This window comes from Desmodus rotundus, chromosome 4, assembly GCF_022682495.2.
Source record: "Desmodus rotundus isolate HL8 chromosome 4, HLdesRot8A.1, whole genome shotgun sequence".
NCBI lineage: Eukaryota > Metazoa > Chordata > Mammalia > Chiroptera > Phyllostomidae > Desmodus > Desmodus rotundus.
In genome coordinates this window covers 95,439,875-95,467,277 of record NC_071390.1, presented here as the reverse complement: position 1 = coordinate 95,467,277, position 27,403 = coordinate 95,439,875, and the positions used below count along the sequence as shown (strand labels likewise).

General features: G+C 36.4%; 1 protein-coding gene across 2 annotated transcripts in view; it reads right to left on the bottom strand.

Annotated features, from left to right (window-relative positions):
* BANK1 (B cell scaffold protein with ankyrin repeats 1) overlaps positions 1 to 27,183 on the bottom strand; it is a 295,632-nt gene extending 268,449 nt beyond the window's left edge. Inside the window, exons 1-2 of one of the 2 annotated variants that reach the window (XM_053923371.2) lie at positions 26,904 to 27,183; positions 262 to 660 (exon numbers count right to left, since the gene is read on the bottom strand). In XM_053923371.2, the coding sequence (XP_053779346.1) occupies positions 262 to 660; positions 26,904 to 26,973 (469 nt within the window). In that variant the 5' untranslated portion in view covers positions 26,974 to 27,183. Of the gene's footprint in view, positions 1 to 261; positions 661 to 24,534; positions 24,637 to 26,903 lie in introns of those variants that run through there. The other variant, XM_045183792.2, reaches the window with a different exon arrangement.
* Positions 27,184 to 27,403: the final 220 nt, after the last annotated feature.

Below are 27,403 nucleotides of genomic sequence, written 5' to 3'. Positions count from 1 at the left end.
GTGATCTCATATAAGCTGCCCTGAGAAATATATTTATAAATCATTTTTAGAACTGATGTCTTTATTGGAATATAGCTAAAAATTAAGAACATTTATGCATTGTCAGGAAAGTGCAACATATTGTTAAATAAATTTGCTTTCATTTTTTTGTTTTTATCCTAACATCAGATATCCATTGTTCAAAAAACTTCAGTGTTTTTAATTATGAGAAATAAACAAAAAAAATAAAAATAAATAGATAAAGAAGATCTGTAACACTACCTGTGAATAGGATGCTCTCGATTACAGAGATGTAATCTTCAGGTCCCTGCTCAGTCGAGATCTCCCATTTGCTTTCAGAGATGTTCAGTAATTTGTAAAATTGATCTGAACTCGTGACCCCACACAGCAGGATAACCACACTTTCTGGTGGATGAAGTACCTTTTCCAGAAACTGACATTTCTTTGGAGTAAGGTCTTTAAGCAGGCTACTTGATAATATCAAAAGTTTGCATTTATAAGAGTTTAAATTCAGGAGTTCCAAATCCCGAAGAGGGTAATTCTCCAGGTGATGTAACAGGATTGCTTCCTTTTTCACAACGTGGGAGAAAACTTCCCTCAAGTACAGAGCCCACTCCTCAGCATCTTCTTCATATATCATTATGATGTCTTTTGTATTTTCTGGAAAAAATAAAAAATATATTATTTTCTTATATTTAAAATGCTAACAGAAGGTTATATTGTTATTTCTTAAAAAATTTAATGTGCTGATTAGGGAATATATTAATTTGTTTATATAAGAGACTAATAATAAAATTCATACTATCCCCACCATAATCACATGGGACTAAACTAGTCCCTCAGATGCAACACATTTCATGTACAAATGTGAATCTAGGATGCTCAGCAGAAGTGAGAGGAGACTTGTGTGAAGAATGGTAAGAACATTCTTTGGGACTAGGGGTGCTGAGCTACTAGGCACAGCTCTGCCAGTGACCAGTTTTACCTAGATTATGGTATTTAACTCCTCTGAGCCACTGTTTTGTTTTGTTTTGTCTTTTTAGCTAAATGAAGGCTTATAAAGAAAAAAGCCCTATCTAATGAATTGGATTATTCTGAGAAGAAATCAGACAACTTAGATAAGAGAATTTCAAAATCTTTCTTCCAAGTCAAAATGGGTAGATAAAGATAGATTATAGAATTTCCATGCCCAGAAAACCAACAAAATAAAAATTAAAAAAAGAAATTCAGTAGCAAAATACAAATAAAGCAGTACTACCTCATGTCATAGACTAAAAAGTTGATTCTGATAACATAAATAGCAGGTTCTGGTGGGAAGTACTAAAGCTAAACTTAGCTCCCACCCTAGGAACCCTAGAACTAGAACTGATGAAAGACCGGAGTCACCAAAACTGCCCGGCTCCCTCGTTCTATAAAAGTATCTCTGAGGACGATGCTTTCTCTTTCAGCTCATTGATTCCTACACAATGCGTAGCATAATTTCTTGAAGAGATGTTCGACAAATATATTTTCATTTACAGAATGAGAAAAAATCTGGCAGAAAACACATGAGAAATGTACACTAGTTGTGTATGAATCACCAATATAGTTGTTATTCTCATGCAGTACCTCACTTGGCCTGAATACTAAACAAATGCTTGTTGAACCAACTCAGACATGGTGTCATAATTCAGTATTTTAATGTCTGAGGAACAGTAGAGGAAGAGTATATATTGTAACTAGCCGGAGTAACTGTTGCACAGTTATAAAATAATTACAGTAAAAATTAAACTAATAATGTTTTAATTATCAAGTGCTTAACATAAGCTAGGACTCTTCATGTTTTACATATGTTATTCACTTAATTCTCAAAATTACTGCCATTAAGGCAGTGATGTGAGTCACATTTTACAGATGGGAAAGTGAAATTGCTGTTGGAATTAGGATTCTAATGCAGCCAGTCTGACCCCACAGGCTATACTTTTAATCTAATAGCAAGGGACACAGTAACATTTTTTAGAAAATTCACATAGATTCTTTGTACTGATATGGGCTAGATGTAGCCAATATTAAGCATCCTATAAATTAATCTCAAATATGCAAAGTATGTGACAGCTTATTGGGAATCTGATTTCCTCTCAAGAGAAAAGAGGTTATAGACAATATGACACATTCTAAGAGTATGGTTATCTATGAAGAATTTATAGAACTTACTTCTGGACTCTAAAATTTAAATCAATAAAATACGGACTAAACTAGAAGGTATATTATAAAGTACAGCATGAATACTCCCACATTATATAGTTGGGTATCTCACCATCGTAAGAGTCACAGGAAATCAATTCTAAAGTCAGTCATAATCCACTTTTCAAAACTTCCCAAGAAAATTACTCGTTATCAGTACTTTATGGCTATCTTTTATGTTTAACTTGTTTTCCTTTTAAATTTGTATTGGCTTATATTCAGTCAATAATCATTGTTTGACAATTTTTAAGAACCTGATACTTAGTCCATAATTGCTGTTTGACAATTTTTAAAAACCTGAAGATGGTTATTAAGTGCCATCCCTTTCATCTCTTTAGATTAAATTATTTGGGTCTTTTAATCTTTAATTTTCTTAATTATTATTTCCTAAGACTTTCCATGTGCCAGATATGTTGCGAAGTATTTAACATGCATTACCTTATTTAGAATTCATGAAACTGCATGAAGTTAGCTTTATTATTCCCATTTTCCTGATGATCACATTGAGCCTCAGCAAGGTCAGGTCATGTCAGAGCCATGAAGGCGGTAACTGGTATTTCTGCTGCCTTCTAATCTTTTTTGTATGAAACTGTGTTGAATCAGACTACGAAAGTTAATAAAGCAGCTTTTCATAGTCATGCCTTCTCTTCCCTTACCCTAGAAAATACAAGCTTGTCCTTGAGTAACATGTGAAGTATAGACCCAAACAACAGTTGTCTGTGAATTCTCAAGAGGAGCCTTCTGGCCTTGCAATGCACTTCCTTTTACAACGTGAACTAAATCAAATTGAAATCATTATTCTGCCCATTTAAGGAGGGCTATTGTCATTAAATTTGGCCAATTTTAACAGGCTGTGAAATGAAACGATAAATAATGAACCTGAAATATAGAAACACAAGGTTTTCATTCCTGGAAAGCTTCAATTTGCAATTAAATTATTTAAAATGTAAATTTCTAACCTAGCAAAATAAAGTAAATGACAGCATTATAAAAAAATAGAGCCATATTATTTTTTGTAAATGTACTATAAAGTGTTCTTTCAGATTTCATATGATGTATTATTTATCATGCAAAATACTATAACAGACCCTTAAACTTGAAGGTAATTTGTATCAATAATTGATGTCAATAATTGTGTTTACACCAAGACAGATTATACTACATTTTTCCAAAAGAATGAGACTAATCATATCTAAATCCTTCCTGATACATATTTACAGCTTCGAATGGCAGATTTTCTTTTTTTTGAATGAGATCCCATCTCTTACCCTTGTTTGACTGTGCGTCGTGAAGAAAGATTGCATGTGATGCCTTTATTCAATATTATATTTTTTCTAACTGGCGACCACAGTGCAGAAAAAAACAAACAGAAAATTACAAAGAAATGATTTGCAGCCATAATGGACTCAGTAGTGATTAACATGAACATTAATCTTGATATAATCACACACAAATATATCAGATTATACTCAGATTATACAGTAAGGGTAAGTGCATTGGTCTTACACTTTGACTTAGTGCAACAGGGGAACAAAACTAGGGGGTTTCCACAGGATAAGGGTAGTGACACATAGTAAAACTCGTATTTCTCCTCCAGGAAAGCTGGCTAATTTCAATTATTCATGGTGGTAAAAAGTATCAGCTGTTTACTGTATATATCTGTGAGGTAGATGCTGCTGATGTACATCTCATATTTTCCTGGACCACCAGCTCCATCTCGATGGTGAGTTTATAAGCACACTTCCACTTCCAACTTCTGCATTGCTGCCTGGGGACTTCCTCTGGAGCTATGGGAGGTGCCTCAGCCCTATGCACCTGCCTGGCAGCTCAGAAGTGCTGGGCATTTAGAGAGCTGGGTGGCATGGGGGGGAACCCTTAGTCAATCAGGAATGGAAATCAATGAGTAAAGAACTCACCGTTGCCATCTTCAGTGGGACAATTCTGAGTTTTGTATGTACAGAGTAATGAGAAGGTTCCCAGTGCTATCGAATTGCAATTGCTCATCACATTAACCTGCTTATTTATATACACAGTGTTGGATTTTCTCCCTTTCTTGTCTCACATTTCCCATTTTCTCACTAGAACTTCATGGGCTCATCCTCTCAATAAACTATCTGCATCTGTGTCTATTTCTCAGCGTCTTCTTCAAGGAAAATCTCTATACACACATATGTTAATTAACCTAGTTCTTCCTTTCAAATACAGGAAAGTACCAACACATTTTAAGATTATGCTTTTCAGATATGGGAAAAAATGACCAGCAACAGTTATTTTTATACATATGCAAAACTTTCTTCTTCTGTTTAAAATGCAAACAAATGCTTTTATGCTTCACAGAACAACCTTGGAGGAGAGATTGTTTTGTTTTCTCTAAAAAAAGCATAGTGTTAATTTTTATAGGATTATTTTGCTAAGGCCTCCTACTCCTCACATAAAAACTGCAAATGTTCAACTCCCACCTCTATCACTGTTTATCACTAATACAGATTGTTAATAGTTCATTTAAGACTACAGACATAAAAAGATTCTAAATCTGTAAGGAGGTTTTAAAAAGTTTCAGGAGAGTCCCTCAAGAGAGACCATTTAAGGGGCCTACACAATTCTAGAATGCACAACAAACCTACCCACTCGGGGAACGACTACCAGGGCAACAGCTGGAAGGCCACAGTCACCTACAGGAAGTAGGTGAAGTGACTGGGAATGGAGCGAGAGCCAAGCAAACTGTCAGCAGCCAGGCAGCAGCACTGCCCCCTCTTTAACTCCTCCCCCACATATAAAGCCATAAAGCGGTGAAGCAGATTTCCCTGTCCTGGAGAATAACTAAGGCTCTGCCCCCACAATTTAACAGGTACGCTAAGACAGGGAGTCAAAGCAGCTCTACCTAACACACAGAAAGAAACACAGGGAGGCTGCCAAATTGAGAAGACAAAGAAATATGGCCCAAATGAAAGAACACAACAAAACCTCAGAAAAAGAACTAAATAGAATGGAGATAGCCAACCTATCAGATGCAGAGTTCAAAACACTGGTGATCAGGATGCTCAGAGAACTCATTGTGCACAGCAAAAGCATAAAGGAAGGACTGAAGACTACACTAAGTGAAATAAAGAAAATCCATAGGGAACCAACTGTGAAGAGAAGGAGGCCGTGGTTCAAATCAACAATTTGGAACGTAAAGAAGAAATAACATTCAACCAGAATGGAATGAAGAAACAAGAATTTTTAAAAAATGAGGAGAGAATAAGAAGACTCTGGAACATCTCCAAAAGTGGCGACATCTGAATCATAGGGAGAAGAGGAAAAGCAAGAAATGAAAACTTATTTGAAAAAATAATGAAAGAAAACTTCCCTAATTTGGTAAAGGAAATAGACATAAAAGTCCAGGAGGCACAGAGAGTCTCAAACAAGTTGGACCCAAAGAGGACCAACCAAGACACATCCTAATTAAAGTGCCAAAAGTTAAAGATAAAGATGGAATCTTAAAAGCAGCAAGAAAAAAGAGGACAGTTACCTACAAAGGAGTTCCCATAAGACTGTCAGCTGACTTCTCAAAAGAAACTTTGCAGGCAAGAAAAGGACTGGCAAGAAGTATTCAAAGTGATGAAAAGCAAGGACCTACAACCAAGATTACTCTATCCAGCAAAGCTATGATTTAAAAGGGCAGATAAAGTGCTTTCCAGACAAGGTAAAGCTAAAGGAGTTCATTATCATCAAGCCCTTATTATATAAAATGTTAAAGGGAATTATTTAACAAAAATAAGGTAAAAACTAGGAACATTAAAATGACAACAAACTCACAGCTATCAAGAACAGAATCTAAAAAGCAAAAACAAACTAAGCAAACAACTAGAACAGGAACAGAATCACAGATATGGAGATCATTTGGAGGGTTATCTGTGGGGAAGGAGAAGGAGGAGAATGGGGTAAATGGTACAGGGATTAAGAAGCATAATTGGTAGGTACAAAATAGACATGGGGATGTTAAGAACAGTATAGAAAATGGAGAAGCCGAAGAATTTATATACATGACCTGTGAACATGAACTAAGTGGGGATGGGGGAGTGCCAGAGGGAAGGGGTTATGGGGTAGAGGGAGGCAAAGGGGGAAAATTTGGGACAACTGTAATAGCATAATCAATAAAATATAAAATATCATTTAAACTCTCTTAGCTTTTATGTACCCATATTACCTAACCTAAAAATATAGGAAGTCAGAATTTGATATAGATCTATGTTAACTAATCAGTAATAATTTTAGCACATCTCTAGTCTGAAGTTGTAAATTCTTTAAAACCTAGGATGTTAGTGGGAACCAGGATTCAGGATAAACTTGTAACCGAATCCCAATTCTTAGCTATTGTTTTGTTAACCTACCTTGGTTTATGGTCCAAGGTCATCTGTGTTTGAATGAGAAGCTCTGTCTAATTCTGACATTTTGAATTACAAACTCTACTTTCTAACAGATATACGCAACTATTAGCCAATGCAAACTTCATCACTAATATAGGCAACATTTGAATTCCCCTCTGACTTATCCTTTTATTTCTCAATTACGTAACAATTAATGCATGGGAGTGGGATATTTATTGTTCCATCCCTACCCTATTTCTAATACAAGCTCTTGAGTTTTCTTAGACTACAAATGGCTTGACAACTGATCGTGAATGTGGCACATTTCAAAGGAATGTGCACTGAAATTCCGTTCAATAGTAATAATACACAAAATGCATTCACATGAATATTATGGTATGTTTTTATGCTGTATGCTACAATTTTAAGGAAAGTGTTAGAACTCAATTTAACTAAAAAAAAATTGAACTGAAGACACAAGTTAAAAAGTTTGAAAGAATTACCCAAGATCATGTCAATAGAAAGTCAGGAAGCTGGGCTTACATTCACACCATCTACTGCCAACTCTATTTTGGGTGTCAAGCCACACTTCAGGCAATATTATTGAGAAAATGAAATAAAACTACAGTCCCTTCCATGAAGCTCCCAGTAGACAAGAACATATAATCATCTGAGCAGATTAAAAAGAGAATTAACTTCAGTTCCACTGGCAAATCTAATTTTGCTGTCCTAGTTCTGAGCAAGACAAGAGTATTGACATTCCCTAGTTTAATTGTCCTCCCTTACTTCTCACTTCTACCTCCTCTTTCCAAAGCACAAGATGTGGTGGGGGATAAAAAAAGATGTTACCTGTTATTATGGCTTGAGAGCAATGATCAAATTGTTCGTGTTTCTCTTGCTAAATTCCTTTCATGGACTTATAAGCAAATCTAACAGTACAAATGAATGGGGTTTTTTTTGTCTCTATTACTGACATATATAAATCAAGGATATGATAAATACACTTCACAGTCTCAAACTCTAATAGAATCTTGTAATCTAATTACATTAGTAAGTATTCGATGATCATTTAGACGCTAATGCCTTTCACCAGTTTGTTACGTGCAGAATACGACATCACAATATGAGGATATGACTGAATAAAAACATGCCTTAGCAACACCTTTTCTGGCGAATTTATCTCACCTCCTACTCTGGAGATTATCTAAAATATTTTAGAAATGGCTATCTCCTAGAAAGGGTATACACGCTGAAATAAAGACTGGGATGAATGTCTATATTCTTTTGTTGAAAGCAATATGAGCAAGTATGTAACCTCCACCCCTTCCCGATATCTGCATCCTCTGCAGCCATTCTTGTGCAGAAAGGAAATAGCAGACCTAGGAAAGTATGTTTTCTGCCACTCCCCAGAGGCAACCTGAGGCCTCCTGGGACCCATGCTCATGGTAAACATGACTTCTGGGTGGAGCTCACACAATCGTCAGTGAAGAAAACACTGGCTCTCTTTTGAGAAGTCCTCAACTCTGTTAAGCACTTGATAACAGCTGCATTTCCCCATTGTGACTCCATTCTCTTCCCATAGTGTGGTCCAGGGTCTGCTTGCATCAGAACCACTTCTGGAGCTTGATAAAATCAGAGTTTTCTGGGATTGGGGCCCGGGAAAGAATCATCCATCATGTAACTAAACACCTGGCTAATTCTCAAATTCACTCAAGTTTGAAAATTACTGCAGAGCCTTTTTTTATACTGATAGTGTTTCTAGTACTATATTTAATGATTACAGCTACCATTTCTTAAAGACTATATTTATTTACTTTCAGAGAGAGTGGAAGGGAGGGAGAAAGAGAAGGAGAGACATCAATGTGTGAGAGATACATGGATCAGTTGCCTCTTGCATGCCCCCAACTGGAGACTTGGCCCGCCACGTAGGCATGGGCCTCGACTGGGAATTGAACCAGGAACGCTTCGGTTCACAGGCCGGCACTCAGTCCACTGAGCCACACCAGCCAGGGCACAACTACCATTTTTATCTCTCAAATTTTGTTGATATAAAAAAAGAAAATGAAGATTTTAGGCTTTTCTAATGACAAAAAAGTTCAAATGATTTATAATGCCATTTATTAAGTAATAAATGCATGTGAATAATTCAATTCAATAAATCATTAACTTTCTCAAAATCTTCCTTATTTTACTCCAGCAATTTTGTTTGTCATATAAGGGCCAAATCCCCATTTCCAGACAAAGAACACAATACTTACAGTTACGTATCTGAAATTTAGATCACAACTCTGAAGTAAATATTGTGTTTATTATGTTAGCCAAAACGATAAAAAGAAATAAAGAACAACCTGACAGTAACCAGAAGGGAGGAGGAAGAGGGATAATAGGGGGTAATGTGTGGGGCATCGAGGTACAGGTATGAAGGACACATGGACAAAGCCAAAAGGAGTGGTTTTGAGGGTGGGAGGTGGGGATGAGTGGGATGGGGGATGGAGTGGTGGGGTGAAAATGGAGACAATTGTACTTGAACAATAAAAGGGAAAGAAAAAAATAGAAATAAAGTCATATAGAATGTGATTTGGGGGTAAAGGAATTTTACAGTAAATTATGTGGTTAAGCAACACTGAGTATTTCATTTTATGTTAACTTTTATAAAAAAATGGTTTTTTATTATTAATTCCCATACTCCAGGTGAAATATTAGTTAATTAACAACCTAGAACTCAGGCACTAATCTGGTTACAAAAGCTAAAGTTTAAAAAAATTAATGTTCAATTACTTTACTCATGGCTAATATTTTGTACAAGACTAAATACTAAACCTTCTCCTGAACTGAAATAATGAAGCACTGGGAATTCCTAACAGGGCCATTTTCATTAATAATTTGACATTTGGAAGTGTATAATATAATAAGATCTACATGTGAATTAATAAAAATGTGAACTTCTAGACAAAGAAATATTAATTTAGAATAAGAAGAACCAGAAAGAATTATTACAAGTATTCCTCTATTTTTCCTCTCCTTTTAAAATGTGTAAGGGTACAGTCCATCTAAAATTTAAGCCCTGTACTATATAAAAGTTTTAAAGATAAAGCTATGTCAACAATATGTGAAATAATATTTTTAAATTATTCTTAATTTTAGTAATCCATTTTATTTATTAAATCTGCTTAATTACATTTAAACACAGTATCAGGAAATAGCTATCTAAATATTGAATTTTCCCCTATATTTTTCTCAGCTTATAAAAATAAGATGGCATTAGTATCGAAAGATAGTTCCACTTGAATTTGAGGAATTACTGTATCTTAATGTAGTTTACAATTGCAAGCAAAGTTGAAAATCGGCAACACTTAACACAATGAGGTGATTGATACAGTTCAGTCACTGGAAATTCTTAATTTTTCCAACCAGTCATATTTTACAGATAGTTGTCCTTACCCCTCTATGGTCCTGATTTGGACTACTCCAGCAATTTATAGCTCTCATTTATCACTTAGATTATCAGATCAGATATTTTGAAATTCAACAGGGTGATTGACCATAATCATCCATAAGTATCTTAATAAAAATCTCTCAATATCAATTTAATTATTTATATCTTTTTATATGTTTACTTAATAATTGTTTAATGATTACCGCAAAAAAGTTGTTCAGATTTTAAGGGATGTAAAGATTACGAAGCCCAGTTACTGCCCTTAAAGGGACTTACATATTACAAAAAGAGCATAGACTTTTACAAGTTACTGCAAGAAAAGGTAATTCATTTTATTGTCTCATTAAGACCTGTAGTTGAAGAGTCTTCTAACCTTATTAATCCTAGGGTTAGTATGAAATATTACCTTGAAAATAAAGTATCAATAAACCCTGAAATATCACAAAATTCAGAACTGAACAGTTTACAAATCGAAATGATCTAAATTTTTACAAAATGATGCTGTTTGATATTTAAATATCAGAAATTGTATCACTAATGAATGTTCAGGCCACACTGAACATTGCAAAACCATATTTACAATGTGAGGTCTTTTATAGATGTACACACAAACACCAATCAAGACAAATATTGTATTATGAACACTTATTTCTAAGTGGAGGACTGTGGTATAATTTTATTCTTGTATTAGTCTTTATTTTTCAAATGCTTTACAATGCACATATATTACTTTTGTAAGAAAATACCCATATGCTTCTATTCACAGCAAATCAGCCTGATTCCAACAGAATTTTTATCATTAGGAGAAAATGATCTTAAAATAATTCCATGCCAGAGTTAAGAAATGGTTTATGTTCTCACATAGCAAAACAAAGTGGGATCATAAAATGATATTAGTGAACTTTGGCAAGGAATATGCATCCAAACTAGTTGTCTCTCGGGATAGGGCTTTATGTAATTGAAAACAGTTGGCATCCAGCACTAACCTTAGTAGAAGTTTAGCCAAATATTTCAGGGACAGTCCTCATCCCTCACTTAAAAGCTCTTCCACCTGGTTAAGTTGTTTTCTTGGTCAAGATGTTTCAGTTTGTGTACTTAAAAAAACTGGAGATAATAATCCCTAACTCCTAAAAATAAAATATGAAACCCAGACCCCAGCAGTCACTGACATTTATGGCAGTGATGATGATGATGATGGTGATGATGATGATGATAATTATAATAAATGCTACCAAAATGCAGAAAGCATCTACTATGTATCAATGACTGTTTTGCTGTTATACAAGCATTAACTTCTTTTAACCTGATAACAACCCTGTAAACAAATGCTCTTCTTATCTTATTTTGCATATATAGCCACTGAAACAGTGACAACATAAGTATATTGCTCAAGTTCACCTGTCTGCACTAGTAAGAATTAGAATGGCAGCAGTAGCCACTGGCGTTAATGACGAGGATTATTAAACTAGTAAAAACCATTGAATGTGAACAACACCCAATGTGAAAGCCCCAAATGATGGGACTTATTTGTTTCATTTCCTTATTGAAACAACAGGAATTCCACGAAGATGTCCCCATAAGTATATGTCTTGTTGAGGATGCCTGCATAAGAGTAACAATGATATTCTTTTCACGTTTATAAAAGCTAGTTCTTGATGGTTACACCCAGTTTTTTCACTCCACTGATGGAGTATGACTGTCTGAAGGATAAGGTCCTGCCGGTGGCATTCATCTATACTTTGCCCTTACTGAGTCTATGTGTGTTTCAAAATCTGCATTGGTGTCCTTTGCTGCTGTAAAATATTACTATCATCTTAGTGGCTTAAAGGTGACAGAAATTTATTATCTTATGCTTCTAGAAGATAAAAGTCTGAAATGGGTCTCACTGGGATAAAATCAAGAGGTTGTCAGGGACATGATCCTTCTAGAGGCCTTTGGGAATAACCGTTTATTTGCATCACCCACCTTCTAGAGGACACCCACAGTTCTTGGCTCATAGTCCCATTCCTCCATTTTCAAGCCAGCAACATTGGGCCGTCTTCCCCATGTGGCCACGTCTCTGGTTCTGCCTCTCCTGCTTCCCTCTTTCACTTATGGCTACCCTCCCCCCCGCATAATCCAGGATACTCTCCCCATCTCAAAGTAAACTGATTACAATCTTAATTTTTTCTGCAAACTGACATCCTGCTTGCCACGTGACCTAACATATTCCCAAGTTTGGGGATCAGGATGGAGACACCTAGGGAGCCATTATTCTATCTCCCACATCTGAACACTTCTTTCAGCTCCAGTTCCTTCTCTTCCTTTCCTACAGCCTTTTGAAGTAAAACAGATAATGGTCAATATAGTTTCTGCTTCTCCTCACACAGTGTTTGTGGGATAACCCTCACTACGTACCTTAAATGATCATGTTTAGATTTGTCATTGAATCAAAGCAAATGATACATTAGAAGAATTTTCTAACAGTCAGTTAGTAGGGGGTTGAAAATTCCTTTGAAGATGCAAAGCATTAGGCAGCTGTAAGTTCTTAGCCTTGCACTCTTTATTACAAACATTTTACAATATATTTTAATCACATTTGTATTATAGCTTTCATTTTAAATACCCTAATGGCCTTCATTAAAGACACTTTTTATAGCATTTTATTGTAGTTATTTTACTTCCTGCTTTTTTATTCACCTCCAAGGTCCTTGAAAGTAGCAAAATGTTTTAAATTTTTATGATTATTATTTGGAAACTGTAGTTGTCTATTATATCCCTTATAAAAAATGTTTCTAAGTTGATCTATTGATAAGTAACTATATTATCTTTTATGTTGTACATTTTTCTATTAAAACGACTTTGTATATACATGGCTACTTTATTGGTTTAAAAAAAAAGAAATGTCCTCATGGGAAGAAAGCCACTGTGATGTGGGTGTATAGACATGCCTGTGTGAGACTGAAATGAATTCATTTCAGAGGCCGAGCTCCTAGAGTCCACATTTAAGCAGATAATTTTCCTCTCTGAGCCTGAGTTTCCCACTTGTAACATTTGAATAACACCACTTATGAAATCAGTTGTGGGAATGAAATGAGATAAAGTACTCAGAGCATTTCCCATAGTGTTTGACACCTGTAAGCGCTAAATAAAACTTTGTTTTGACCTTTGTTTTGACCTTCTGGAAAGTAAAATGTGTCTTGGAGACAGTGTTTGCAGTGGGTGGGCTGCAAACTCCCAGAGACACAAAGACAGAGAGCCAGAGAGGGAGAAAGGCAATACTGTAGAAAACGTCTCCAATTCTGATTACTTCAAGGACAATGTCTCAGTATGGGGCTGTGACTTCATGAACAAAAAGAGAAAGTGACCTATGTGGCCAGAGCCTCTCCATAGCTGTAGTTATCTCAACACGATTTTATTTCAGTGCTCAACTTTTATTTATATAGTGATATTAATTTATCACTTATGGAGAAAAATTATATTTAAGCTAAAAAATTTTTTTCTTAAACAAGAGGATAGGTAGTGTAGCCAAAAATTGAGGAAGGTCTTATGAGAATGACCGAAATTTGCAAAGCACTGTCCCAGGGGACTGTACTCGTGACTACATTCTGAAATGATCAGTAACTTTCTGGAACAGCAGTTATGCATCAGGAGTCACCCCCAGTGCTCAGAGCAAACACTCCTCACTGTTGATTGTCCCTGCTAACTCGTTCCAATGACTAAGTCATTCAGATTTCTGTAGACTGAGGTTTTCTTGAGTCCTTTGATGTTGAATTAGAATGAATATAAGAAGAAATAAAGCCATTCAGAGGTTCCCATCCGTGGTTCACTTAAATACAGTCCCCAGGGGCTGGAGCCACCTTTGTGTGTTTCCCTTGAACCCAGCACAGGAGCTCAAGAATAAATGTTTGAAGGATAAATGAATAGGGGAGGATAACTACTCCTTCATAACGCTATAGAGGCATTAGTCCACTCTTTCTTGATAAATATCCTCAATTCCAAATGCCTAGAGAATAAGCAATGTTAATTTCTGCAGTGCTTTTGTTTGAAGATAAGAGATATTAACTGAATTATTATGAGCCAACCATTCTGAATAACTAATGTGATGGCCAGTGTATATATTGCCTTCTGAGTCTCAGAGACGTTGCATGGCTGGCAAAAGGCGAAGGCCCGTGAGTGACAGGGTGAGGACGCAATCCTGCCCTTATCTGACCTCAAATACAGTGCTACCAAAAAGTACTTATGTTACCAAAAACTATTCAGTCTTAAATACCACATGACTTCACTTACGTGTGAAATCTAAAAGCAAAATAAATGAACAAGTCAAACAGAAACAAATTCATAGGTACAGAGAACAAATTAATGGTCACCCAATGGGAGGAGGGCTGAGGGGTAGGCAAAGACAGGTGAAAGGGATTAAGAGGTACAAATTGCCAGCTATAAAAATAGTCATAGAACATACTCTACAGCACAGAGTATAGAGTCAATACTATTGTAATGACTATGTATAGTGCCAGATGGATACTGGACTTATTGGGGTGATAACTTTGTAGGGGATATAAATGCCTGGTCACTATGTTGTACATCTGAAGCTAATATAAGATTGTAAGTAAACTGTAATTGAAAAATAAATAAATAAATAAAATTTCAATCTTTCCTTACGTTAATTAATGATAATCTTGCATGGAAGAGGATCTATTCTTTTATCCAGTAAATCACTGATTTATTGTGGATTTTACTTTTATTGTTTTTTGTTGTTGTTTTTGAATACCGAGCGATAGATTTGTATAAGGAGAGAGCAAAACTGAAATATTTATGAATAAGAAGTCATCAAATGGCCACACTAATATAATTTTAAAGTGCACATACAAATGTTAAATATATTAAAACTACAAAGCTGAACAAGTAAAACTATTAAATGTAGAAAAATAAAAACTAGAGTACATACATCACTTTTTAATATTTTTTAAAAAGTCTTTGTCAGATATTTTCAATTGTGTGCCTGTATTCTTTTAGAAAGAAAGAACACTAAAAACGATTTAATCTTCTAGACATACTTGGAGGATATTGAATTTCATTTGCTTTTTAAACTCCAATAGTACTTTTTCTGTTTGCCCCAGAAGGTATTTTAATTAGCTAAATATTCTAAGTTAAATTAAAAAGTTATAGAATCTTGGTAAAAAGAACTAAATTACTTATTATCCGATTAAAAGTTAATTTAATATTTAAAATGCCTTAAAATTATCTTGTGTAAAAACTTTCATGAATTTTTAAGGGTTTTTTTTTGTTGTTGTTGTTGCTATAATGAAAGAAAGCCCTTCTGCAAACCAAACAATTACAAAACAAATACCAAAACAAGGGTAGTTATGTAAGGGTAGATAGATAACTCTGAGGATATTCAGAAATGTGGCCTCCAGAAATGGATGCATCTTTAACTATCCTTTGTCATGAACTTAACGGGACACTGTAATGCCATTCTTTGTACTAGCCAATCAGCAAGCACCTATTAACGCGCTTATCTCTGCTGACCTCTGCCAGAGGTTACCCCTCCCTTTAAAGAGCACCCAGTCTGAGTAATAAAGGCCATTGTCATATTAATGTTGTTTCAACACAACCTGTTAAGTTAGTCAACCTCCAAGACACAAAATCCATTCTTTGGCTAAACTGTTTACATCAGCTTCTGTTGTTTCAAGAAGAAATATATTTCAGCAATAATTTATTTGGGTGACTTTTAATAGCCATGTGCCTGCTCAAACATGTGTTTCATCGACAGACTTTTCTAACACGGAAGCAATCTGTTTATGGCCATGTAGTCAAGTTGCTCTTAATTTTGGAATGTTTTCATAAATAAAAGCTCAATATTTAAGCAGTGTGAGACCACTAACATAACCTACATGATTATCGACACAGTGGCAGTTTAACGTGAAAATATCTGTAAAATCACTTGCTCAGCTGAGATGCACAAGTGCTACTTAAATAGAAACACACACACTACAAAATAGTCTTACATTAGAATTCCCTCTGTACTTTCCTTGTTCCGTTTGATCCACACACTTTACTTCCCCTAACAGATAATCACCTTCTGATTTTCCTTCCATTTCCTCCAGCATATCCCATTATCAAAGCCGTGACCTGATTGGTTTACTCGTAAGAGAATTAAAATGATGGGTAAATGTGTGGGCCCTTCTCAGCCTACCAATTTCTCTACAGCCCCTTCAGTTTCTATTCCTGTGATAGGCCTCCCTCCCTCTCATTCATTCAAAATGTGGTGACCAGTAAAGGGTAAGAACTTTATTTACACGGTGGTATGACGAGCACCCAGGAATACATAGCTGAAAGAAGCACTGCCAATCTCTGGCTGTTAAGAATCATCCTCTCAAGAACCATTTGCAATTTAACAGCGATAACTTTGTGTAAAAAAAAATGTCTCTCTACCAATGCTGAGATGACAACATCCCACAGTTAAACATATTTGTGAAACAACGGATTCAAGGACAGTGAAGATGCACTGTTAGTTGCAGAATTTCTCAGCCCATTGGAAGGTTCTAATATGCATATTCAAAACTTGTTTCACCATAGGACACTCTTTTCAAGGAACATATACACTACAGAATACAGTCTGGGCAACATAACACGAAAGGAATAAAGCTCTGGAAGTATGACTTCAAGTTTTCCAGGTATTGGCCATCAGATACGAGAAGTATGTCACTTTTTGTAAAGTCCCACATGGCCACTCACTCACTTAGCAACCGCCATGGTGTAACTATAAATTACTGGGCACCTGCTATGTGGCAGGTGTGTATAACTAAATGATTTTTCATCTTTTCATAATGAGGTAGGTCCAGAGAGGTCATGGAACAGCATTGCCTAATGTCGTAGAACTACAACTAAATGGTGCAGCTGGGCTTCCAACTCGGAATGAGGAACCTAAGCCTAGATGTTTATATGCTGCAGATCAGAAAATTACTCTAAGAGGTACATAATACTTATAATATGACACACAGATGTACTTTTTAATGACTCTTTTATATTTTCCTAATGACAAACAGAATAGAAATGTGTTAATTGCTAATTTCTCATCAACCTGACCTTATTAAAAGAAATAGAAAAGCTGTCCCTTTCTTTCCATAGTCAGAGATACTTTCCAATTACCCACCGGTTCCTCAGAACTAGACATTTCTTCAAGGGGAGCTTTCTGTTAGTCTGTTCACACTCAGAGATTTAGGTGACGCACTGCACAGATTGCTCAGACATAATTTAAAGAATTCTGAATATATTACTAAAGCTTTGCCTATAAAACTATATCAACTCTTACTTCCATCCATGTGATGTTATTATAGATGCCTTTACACAAAAGTTAGGCGACTCTGAGTCGACTCCATTGTGATTTTGTGCATGTGCTGTATTTTTGTGGCAGGTGTGGGGGGTAACACATGATGCAGTGTGGACCGAGTTTCCTTCAAGAACAAAGAAAGAAAAATTAACCACATTTTTTGAAATACAGGATGTATAAACAGGATTAAATTCTCAAAATAGGGAAAATGTCCTTTACCCACTAACTATTGTCACACAGTTCTCACGCACCACGTCATTTGCTTTCATAGCAGGTCATAGGTTTCCTCAATACAATTTGTAGCGAATACCCAGGGAAATAGGTACTAGAGACATTATAGGGTTTAATACAGTGATGAGAAAAATCACAAAAGGGAACTGGAAGAGCTTTTATAAGAGGCACTCAGTCCTGAGGTTCACGTGCATGTGACACCAGAAGTGCAGAGAATGGGCCATGCAAATGCATTCCTTCCAGTGAAAGTGAAAGTTGAATACTAGTTCTGGCTGAAAGTAATAATATTTGCCATTTGCTAAATACTTGCTATGAGTGCTCCAGGCACTTTACACACAGAATTACATTTAGACTATTATGTTCCTACAAAAGAAGTGTGTTACCCATCTCAGATATTAAAAAAATGGAATCTTAGAGAAGGACTCTGCTCAGAGTCACACAAGTAAGTGACAGATTCCTATCTGAGTCAGTATAGTTGAATGCATATGTCAGTATAGACAATCAACCCACAAATGCAAACACAACTTGGAGCTTCAGGTGTCTTTTAAAATAACATTTGTCAATGTTAAACTGGAAAAGAAATGTATAAGTTATTAGGAAATTAGTTGGGTCTGTAATACAAATAAAAATCTTGATATATTCTAAATTGCAATGCTTATGCATATCCAAAGATCTATCTTGAATTCCTTTTTTAAAAAATTATGTTTTTTTTCATTTTAACATCTTATGCAGTTGAATACTAATAGAAAATTAGATATTTTTCCTTCCCATAATTTCCATGCAGAGGTCACATTTTCCAGCTAATGATTCAAGGAACCAGTTTTGCAATAAAATGTTACATGGAAAGACATTTTAAATATAGAAAGCAATATCTCGTTACATTTATTCACAGAACTGCATTAGGAAAGTTCAACATTCATGTGATGGTAACATGAGTGAGTGGAAAGTTTCCAACTTTGTCATTTGATGTAAATAAACCAAAATTGCTACATATTTCTTTTAAACCTAGGACCCAAGTTAACCCAGTGGAAGATTTAACACCATTTCAGCTTGACTCTCCCCAGCCAATAGCTGGTTCAGTGCCTTCCTGATTTCCTCTGTTCCTCATGGTGATAATGGATATCCCCTCACTACCCTACCCCTACCCAGGGGGTCAGTTACAAAAATTGTCCCTGATGGCCCTGCTTAGGTGTTGCTCCCAAGAGACTTACATCAATTATGTAATAACTAATTCCCTATATTAAAGTTCTTCCTACTTAAAACTGCTAGGTTGCTCTCTGTTAAATGCCTCTAAACCACATGTTATACAACACCCCAACTGTTGCATGGGAAGGAAGAGAAGTAGACAAAATAATTTAAAATGAAAGCGGAAGAATGAAAGAATACATATCTACTAATAGCCAAGATAATTAGGGTGGAGAAGATTTCTTGGGAGAACTCTCCTTAGCAGATATTGGCTTGGGAATACACAAATACATCAGTGGAAGATAACAGAAAATTCAGAATGCAAATTTCAGGATATATGAAAGTTTGCTAGATGACAATGGTGGTATTTTGATTTAATAGGAAGCACAGGATTTATTTAATAAATGCTGATTACTCAATTGGCTACCCTTATTTTAAAAAAAAGAACTCAGTTGGGTTTCAATCTCATGCTACATACGAAAATAAATTCCAGGCACACCACAAGCAACCATAAAAAATTTAAATGTCAGGAAAAAAACCCTAGGAAACTATATTGGTTGTATAGGGGTTAGTTAGTAAGACTCCTTCCGGCAAGATGAGAAGCCGAAGCTATGAGAGAAAAGTTAAGTATATTTGAAACGAGGAACACTAAAATACATGCAACGGCAACAAACGCCAAAATCGAAACCATTTAACAAATGGTAAATTTAAAAAAATGTTTGTGATACATAAGATGAAGTTTAAATCGTCAGTATATAAAGCATTACAATCTTACAAATTAGTAAGACAAAATAAGAGCCAATTATATTAAAATGCTAATTAAAATTTAATTAATATTTCATATTTTATAGTGAAATATCACAATGAAAGTACATTCTGTGGTGAGCATGAATGGACAGAGGTTCTCTCTAAACTGCTGAAGGAATTGTGAATTATGTTAGTATGTATGAGAATTATCTGGTAATATATAGGGTACGGCACAAATAACGCCCCTGTTTTATTACAAAATCTTATGTAGTTCTGTGACATAACAATATCACGCTCAAGCACACCATATGACATTTTAAGTGAAATGTTCAAATTAAAACTATAAATTATTACACCCATATTATTACCCTACCAACCACACTCATGCAGGCGTTACTTCTGCCAAACCCTGTATATTCAATAATAGTTTACAAGAGAGAAATCAAATCTTTAATGGATTTTATTGGAACTTTTCTGAAAGTTTAGAGCAGTGCTATCCAACAGAAATACAGTGTAAATACCAAATGAAAGCCACTATGTAATTTTAACTTTTAACAGCTACATTACAACAAATAAGATAAAATTAATTATAATGTTTTGTTTAATCCAATAAATTCAATATATTTTAACATGTAATCAATATAAAATTATGGAGAGACTTTATATTCTATTTTTTATGCTAGAGACCTGTGGAAAACAAACATTTAAATGTTGGTAGAGAAGGAGGTGTTGCCCAATATAATTGAGGAGAGGCAAAAAAGAAAAGAAGGAAAACAAGAGTATAATAATGACTTTGAAAACAAAATATTTTTGGCCCTAACTGGTGTGGCTCAGTTGGCTGGGCATTGCCCTATGAGTTGAAAGGTCACTGGTTCAATTCCCAGTCAGGGCACATGCCTGGGTTGTAGGGTTTGGGGCTTGTGAGAGGCAACCAATCGATGTGATGTGTAAGAGAAATATGTTTCTCTCTCCTTTCCCTTCTCTCTAAAAATAAGTAAATAAAATCTTAAAAAAGAAAACAAAAACAAACAATCAAATAAAACCAAATTGTTTTGGGAAAACAAGAGTGGTGAACTAGCTCAAATTCTTTGAGTAGTTCAGCTAAACTGAGGATTGAGTTGTGCCAGTGTATTTGGCATATGAAACTTACAGATGGCCTTAGGGAGAGAAGTAAATAGCTTTAGCAAAGGAGATGAGAGCCAAATTCGAATGAGTTGAAGGGTGAAGGGAGATGAGAATATAGTCGCCATGTGGACATCGTTTGAAAGCATGGCAGCCAGAGTGTGGAAAGATATTAGCTGGAGGAGATGTGGAATCAAGGAAAGAATTTTAATATTTTTTATTTTAAGATCAGTGCTACTATAGCAACTTAATTGTTCTCAAAAGCTTATGACATCATACCAAAGGATTTTCTTCCATGCAAACTTTTGGAGACAAGTTCCATAAATTCCTCACATGCTCAATTTTTCTCACATGCTCAAGTATTCTGTCTCACTTTCCCCCCTTCTCCTTTCCTTCTTTTATTCCATGTTTCTGGGGTGTCTTCTCCTCCTTATTTCCTTCCTCTTCCTCCTCCTCCTTTCTTCCCTCACACTGGCTTTCGCACTCAGTGTAAATATCAGTGGAAAATAATGTATTTCTTTTTGTGAAAACTTTGCTTCATTCATGCTAAGTAATTCCTTAGATTTACTTTTAATTGACCATCTTTTCCTTTTTATCCAAACTGGAATCTATGTATCATTATTACAATCACATCTTTGCACGTTTCAACTCTCATCCTTCTCATTTTCTGTCATACCCACCCGATAAAACTCCAACCCTAAGTAAGTTTACCCAACTGTATTCTTTCTGTCTGAATTCAAGACACTAAATGCTGCTTAAAACACACATTCAAACAGGTTGGGCACATTACAAATTTTGACATTGCTCATATATATTAGGTATTTCATATAGTTTTTTTGATTTTCAATGACAGTGACCTCAAAATTTTATTCCCCGACAAGGATGTAGAATGAATACTTTTCTGTGATGTTAGATTAGTGCAAGCTTACATGATTTCTATTGGCTTATGGGCAAAAGTAGCATACTGTGTTTTTCAACTCTGTATCCACTAGATTTGTGGCTCATGAGCCCTTAAAACACAGCTGGCTCAATTCTTTCATCTCATCCTCTGTAATTATCCATCTTGCACATGAGTCAACCTGGCTGTCATCTTCTACTGTATATTATCAAAGACTGACATTCCACTGACAAGTCTCATTATCTCTTTTTTGAATGAAAAGAAGGACTTCGGTGAGTTCAACAAATCTGCAAAAGCCAGACAACCCCATCACTAGTCATGAATCAGTCAAGTGGCTGGCTGCCTACCTTTGAATCAAGTGCCTGCTCTTGGCTGAAATGACTGTTTCCGGGAACCTGGGTGATACACAGTTCTACCCACTTTACAAGAGTATTGATGGACAGGACATGATAAGGGAAGGGTCTTTTGTCTACAAATAAGTGCCTGGAGTAGTGAAAGCTCTAAACTTTTATTGAAAAGCAATGAGAGAATTAAGGAAATTATCTCATTATATAAAATCAACAGTTTGTCTAAATTTTTATCTCATTCACTTTCCAGTAATGACCTAGTAGTTCACTAATTGTACTAAAATTGAAGTTATCTCCTGAAAATTTATAACTATGTCAGTCTATTGCATATAAATAAAATGTGATCAACTAACATAGAAAATGCATAAACTTTAAGGATTCTTCACACAGTCATAAGAAATAATTGTAATTTGCCATGTATAATGAGCACTTTTTTCTCCAATTTTTGAGGGAAAAACAAGGATGTGCATTATACATGGATGTAATGGTTACATACCATGGGTAAAATAACGGGTATCCTGTGTATAATGTGCACAAAAACGTGGGTGAGCATTATACATGGCAAAATACGGTACTTCACAATTTGTCATCCCAGTGACACGTTTTCATAGAATCACACCACTTTGATATAGGATGCTTCTCCACATCTTTGCAATGTCGATGTTTCTCCACCTTCCACTCCTCCGCTCATAAAGCACACACAGACTTAGGAGTTACGACTTCAACAGTTTAGAAAAGTTTTTGCAGGAAGTGAAAGAATACAATGAATTATTCAATATCTTCATATGATTATACTGAACAATACAACATTTTGTCCAAACTGGGTGCTAATATTCTGATGCTCTCACTTATCAAGGTAATGTGATATCCATATCATATGAATTCAAAGTAGGAACACAATAAATGGTAGCTCTTAAAAGAAGGCCAACATGTTAAGCGGTCCTGACACTACATTATTATTCTGGAAGTTAGACTTGATCCTATGGATAAACTGGAACAAAAAAGGAATGAGAATATCGATCCTGACCAAAGGATGATGGTTAATCCTTAGCAAGGATTATGACCAAAAATAAAAAAAAAGAAAAAGAAAAAAGGCAAATAGTATATGGAGTTCCAAGTCAAGAACTGTTCTTGTACTTTTCAGTATGTCTCATACAATGCATCACATAAAACATGAAGCAATGGGAATTACTAACATGGAAAAGTACAGGGGCTTAAAAGAAAGGAAAATATGATATATAATTCATATGATAAAACATAACATTTTAATTAACTAGATACAAAGGAAATCTTACAAAACACCACAGGCATTGATGGATTACTTTCCATAATTACAAAGGGAAGTGGTCCTTCTGGATTATTTCAATGCACTTGGAAGAAACAAAGAAATTTCTGTCCAGTGGTAAATGTCTAAACGGCTCATTATTTTTCTTTGGGTGAAAAATAAATACGGAAGTGCTATAACTCCATACATTACCTGCTATTTTCACCACTTGGACTAATTGAATGTCTGCAGTAAAACGTAGATACTACTCTTTATATTTAAAACGAAAAAAAGAATTTTAAGGTCATATAACAACTTATTTTTATATGATAATTTCTGAAATGTTTTGTTCTCCCTACTTTTATCGCTGACTATCTGTAAAACTACTAGAAGACATTCTATAATAAGTAAAGAAGTGATAAAACAGCAACTGTAACTTAGATGACCAGGTAACTGCCACTTACACTCTCAAAATGTGATTTCTATTTGACAGGAATTTTCTTTACTTCGCATTGGATTTTTTTTTAACCCAGTAGTAATATTTTGGTAAAATAGATTCTCCATCTTCATATAATTTGATGAAATATCCCACAACTTTCAGTTTGATGCTTATTTTTTTCATGTATGTATATATTTTTAACTGGGTCAGAACTGGTACTCTGTGATGTAGGAAAATCTCATTTTGTCCTATTAAATTTCCATTTAATTCTTTCCTGTAACCACCCTAGTCTAGTACCATTTTAACCAATGTATTCATAGTTCCTCTCATTGCAGACTTTTTTCCTCTTCTCAGAACTATTGACTACACTGTTTCCTTAAGAAAGAGGCAGTGTCTTTCAACAGGAAGCCATACTCCCTAAATTTTTTGATGTGGGAGTTTGGTGACTTCATTTATTTAAGTTTCTCCTAAGTCAACATAATCAGCTTCCCAATAAGAACTCTAGGTTTTATATGCAAATATGATATTACTGACCCATAGCCTAAAAATTCAAGTAATAGCTAACATGTATTAGGCAATTTCTATTTGCTAAATCTCCCTGAAAATCACTTCACATGTATTTTCTCTTTTAATCCTCAAAACCACTCTTTCAAATAAATGTCATTTTTCTCCCTGCTTTTGTTTTGTAAATGGACAAACTGAGATTATGACAGAGTGAGTTACTTATCCCAGATCACAGAGTAGATAAGCAATGAAAAAAAACTGGATGTGAGGCGATCAACAGTGGGCATGGTCACCTACAACATGTGTTCAGACAGATGTGGCAAGAAGTTCCCTCTGCTATCCCAAGGATAACACCAAATATGCTGCTGCTTAAATCTGAACTCATGAGGAATTGGATATTATAGAATTATCTCATACTAAAGTGAAAGTACCCCAAGAAACTGCCTCTCATTACAATCTCAGCAACGTTAGTCTTACCAGGACCTTCCCAGCTGGTCTGAAGAAAGCAAGTTTTACCAGCCTGCAGAGTAGAATCAGAATCAGGGTATCTCCTTAGAAGAAGAAATCTCGGTGGAAATCTAGGTTGTTGACTATGTTGGAAAACTCTAGTCAAAGTAAAAAGCTTCAAAGTCTTCAAGAACTTCAAGGCAGAGGAGAGAGATCCAGAGAAAAGATGCTCCTCTCAGGCTGTGTATAAGCATGTAGCATGTGTTAAGACAGGAGAGATGCTCCCTGTTTTTAAGCTAATGATTTGTTTAATTCTCTTCATAAGAGACATCGAATAATATTAATGAAAATAAAAAAGCTATAGGGTAGGGAATAATCTGTGCTTTAATAAATATGCAGTCCTTATTGAAGGTAGCAGTTAAAATTAAATTTTAAAATCACTAGTTTTGGAATGAAGCAAAGGGATAATCTCTCTTTTGACATTGGTGGATAGGATCTAACTCAATATAAATCACAAAATATGGTCTAAGTACAATTTGTATCCACTGTGAATCATTTTTACATTGTTTTAGTATGGGGCACCACCAGAGGACGAAGGGAGCACTCACAGACATCTCTGCGCCAGCGTACACAGATGCCACCGCAAGTGCAGCGCACACCTAATGCCGGAGACACCTTCGGAGGCATAAAACCATGTCTACCATTTTAGACCATTTTTGCCATTTTACATTTCTATTACCACACAGCTCTCATGGGGTGATAGAAGGTCGTTGGTGAAGTGACAAATGGATGATCTTCAAATAATTAATTATGGGACTCTGGGTAAATCACTCCTTGCATCTCAGTTTTCTCTTCTCTAAAATGAAGGAGGTGGACTGACCCCTAAGCCAAGCCTACAATGCTATGGAGATGCCCAACACAGAAAGCAAAGTCACACCCAAAAGCTCTCCACTTAATGAAAGGATTAATCTGAACTCCTTCTCTCGGAAGACTACTCATATCTAGGAAAGGGCCTGGGTTAATAATATCAAAAGACAGCTCACTACATGACAAATTTCATTATTTTGGCCAAATAAGAAGGTAAATAATAAGAAGGCAAGTGATTAAGTACCATATTGGGAAAGATGAAAGGAGATGGAGAAAAATGCAGAGAAGGAGCAGGAATAATCAGAATGAGAGAAAAGTTGGTTCATGTCACTCCAGCATTATTCATAATAGCACGTATCAAGTAAAATAAAAGTGATTTTCTGGCTGACGTGCTCGGTCTGAAAGCTTAAGACAAATTGTAATTCACTCCATGTAACTAAGTTGTCAAGCTGAAATTACAAAACAGCTAGCCTGCTCTAGGTTCAGCAGCAAAGCTGGATGTTTACAGATGCTAGCTAGCAAAGGCTGCCCCGGCCCTCCATCAGAGCCACAGCTTTCAATGGTGCTGATGTTCAACATTTAAAACTTGGCACATGGAGAGATCGTGGGCTCCAACTCCTTTCTTTTCATTTCCCATTGTCACAAATGTACTTCCCATTTTAACTGAAAACCAGTCTTTTAAATTTTATATATTAAAACATACACTAACCAAGAGAAGCAACTGAAGCCAAAACGATATTACCTGAAAAATGCTGGGAAGCTGTGAGAAAATCCATTCAACAGAGTCATAAAATTTTACTCAGATTTCTTTGTGCATTTCTCACTGTGGACATCTCCAGTTACCTTAGTACCAAACTGAAGGCTTTTTTGAAAAAAAAAATATCAAAACTGAACACTTTTTATATTATAAAGTTCACAAATGCATTTGAACTACTTCAAAAAGAACAGGCTACAAATGCCCTAATGTCTATTTGACCTGTAAACTCATTTATGTATTCAAACAAGTTGACCGTTTTTCCTTTTAACCAGTTAGCAAGAGAAGTGGTTCTGCATTAGCCAGATAAGCAGGTCACGATCCATCCTAGCTATTTCCCACGTTGGGCTTTGCAAGGCGGAGCAGGTAAAGGGTGGATGCTACGAAAAGAGCAAGGCAAACGAGGTTTTGCTGTAACATGTGGACAGAACTTTTAGGATTACGCGTAACTTTAAAACACCTACAGATCTTTAACACGTGCCAAGGTGATTTTAAAAACTGGAGGACTCTGTCCCGGGTGCTCTGTAAAGTTCCAGTTACTGGAAAGTTGGAGACACTGGCCGTGGCAAACTGGCTGGCACACAGATTGCGCTCCCGCCTGGCCGCGTCCAAATTCCCAGCAAAGCGGCCGGGCTGCCAGATAGACCGGCAAGCAGAGATGGGGGGAAGTGGGAAGCCCTGGTCCCCTCACTGGACCGCGTGGTCCTCCTTCTCCGCGGAGCCCCTGAGACTCTCGGGCTGCCTCCCGCTCAAGTGCCCCGAACACGCGCCCACCCACCTGGGGGCGCTGGGCCTCCGGGGGGCCGCTCCTGGCCCCCTCCCGCTCGTCCCGGGGCAGCAGGCAGCATCGCGTCGCTGAAGCCCAGGCGCCCGCAGACAGGTGCCACACAGCTGCCAACTCTCCGGCCCTGAAGTTCGTGCGCGGGCGGCTCTCGGGCCCCGCCCTCCTCCGCGCACCGAGCCCGGGAAGCGGGGGCCGAGGTCCCGGGAAACGCAGCTCCGGCACTCAGGCCGCCGGACCGGCCTCAGCTTTGCAGGACACCCGGAGGAAGTGAAACAGCTCTGGCGCTTGCTCTGCATCCTTTTTTTGGCTGGTTTGGTTTCTAACACTCACTCTATGGTCCCTTTCCCTCCTCACCGTTTCACCCAGGATAGTTTTAGAGCTGCATTACCTGTTACTGCAGCTCCTCTTGCCCCATTCCAGGTCTTCCACCGTGCCCCGCTCAGGGCAGAAATAGGGAAATCAGAAGGAGACATTGGCTGGGAAAGGGGAGTAAT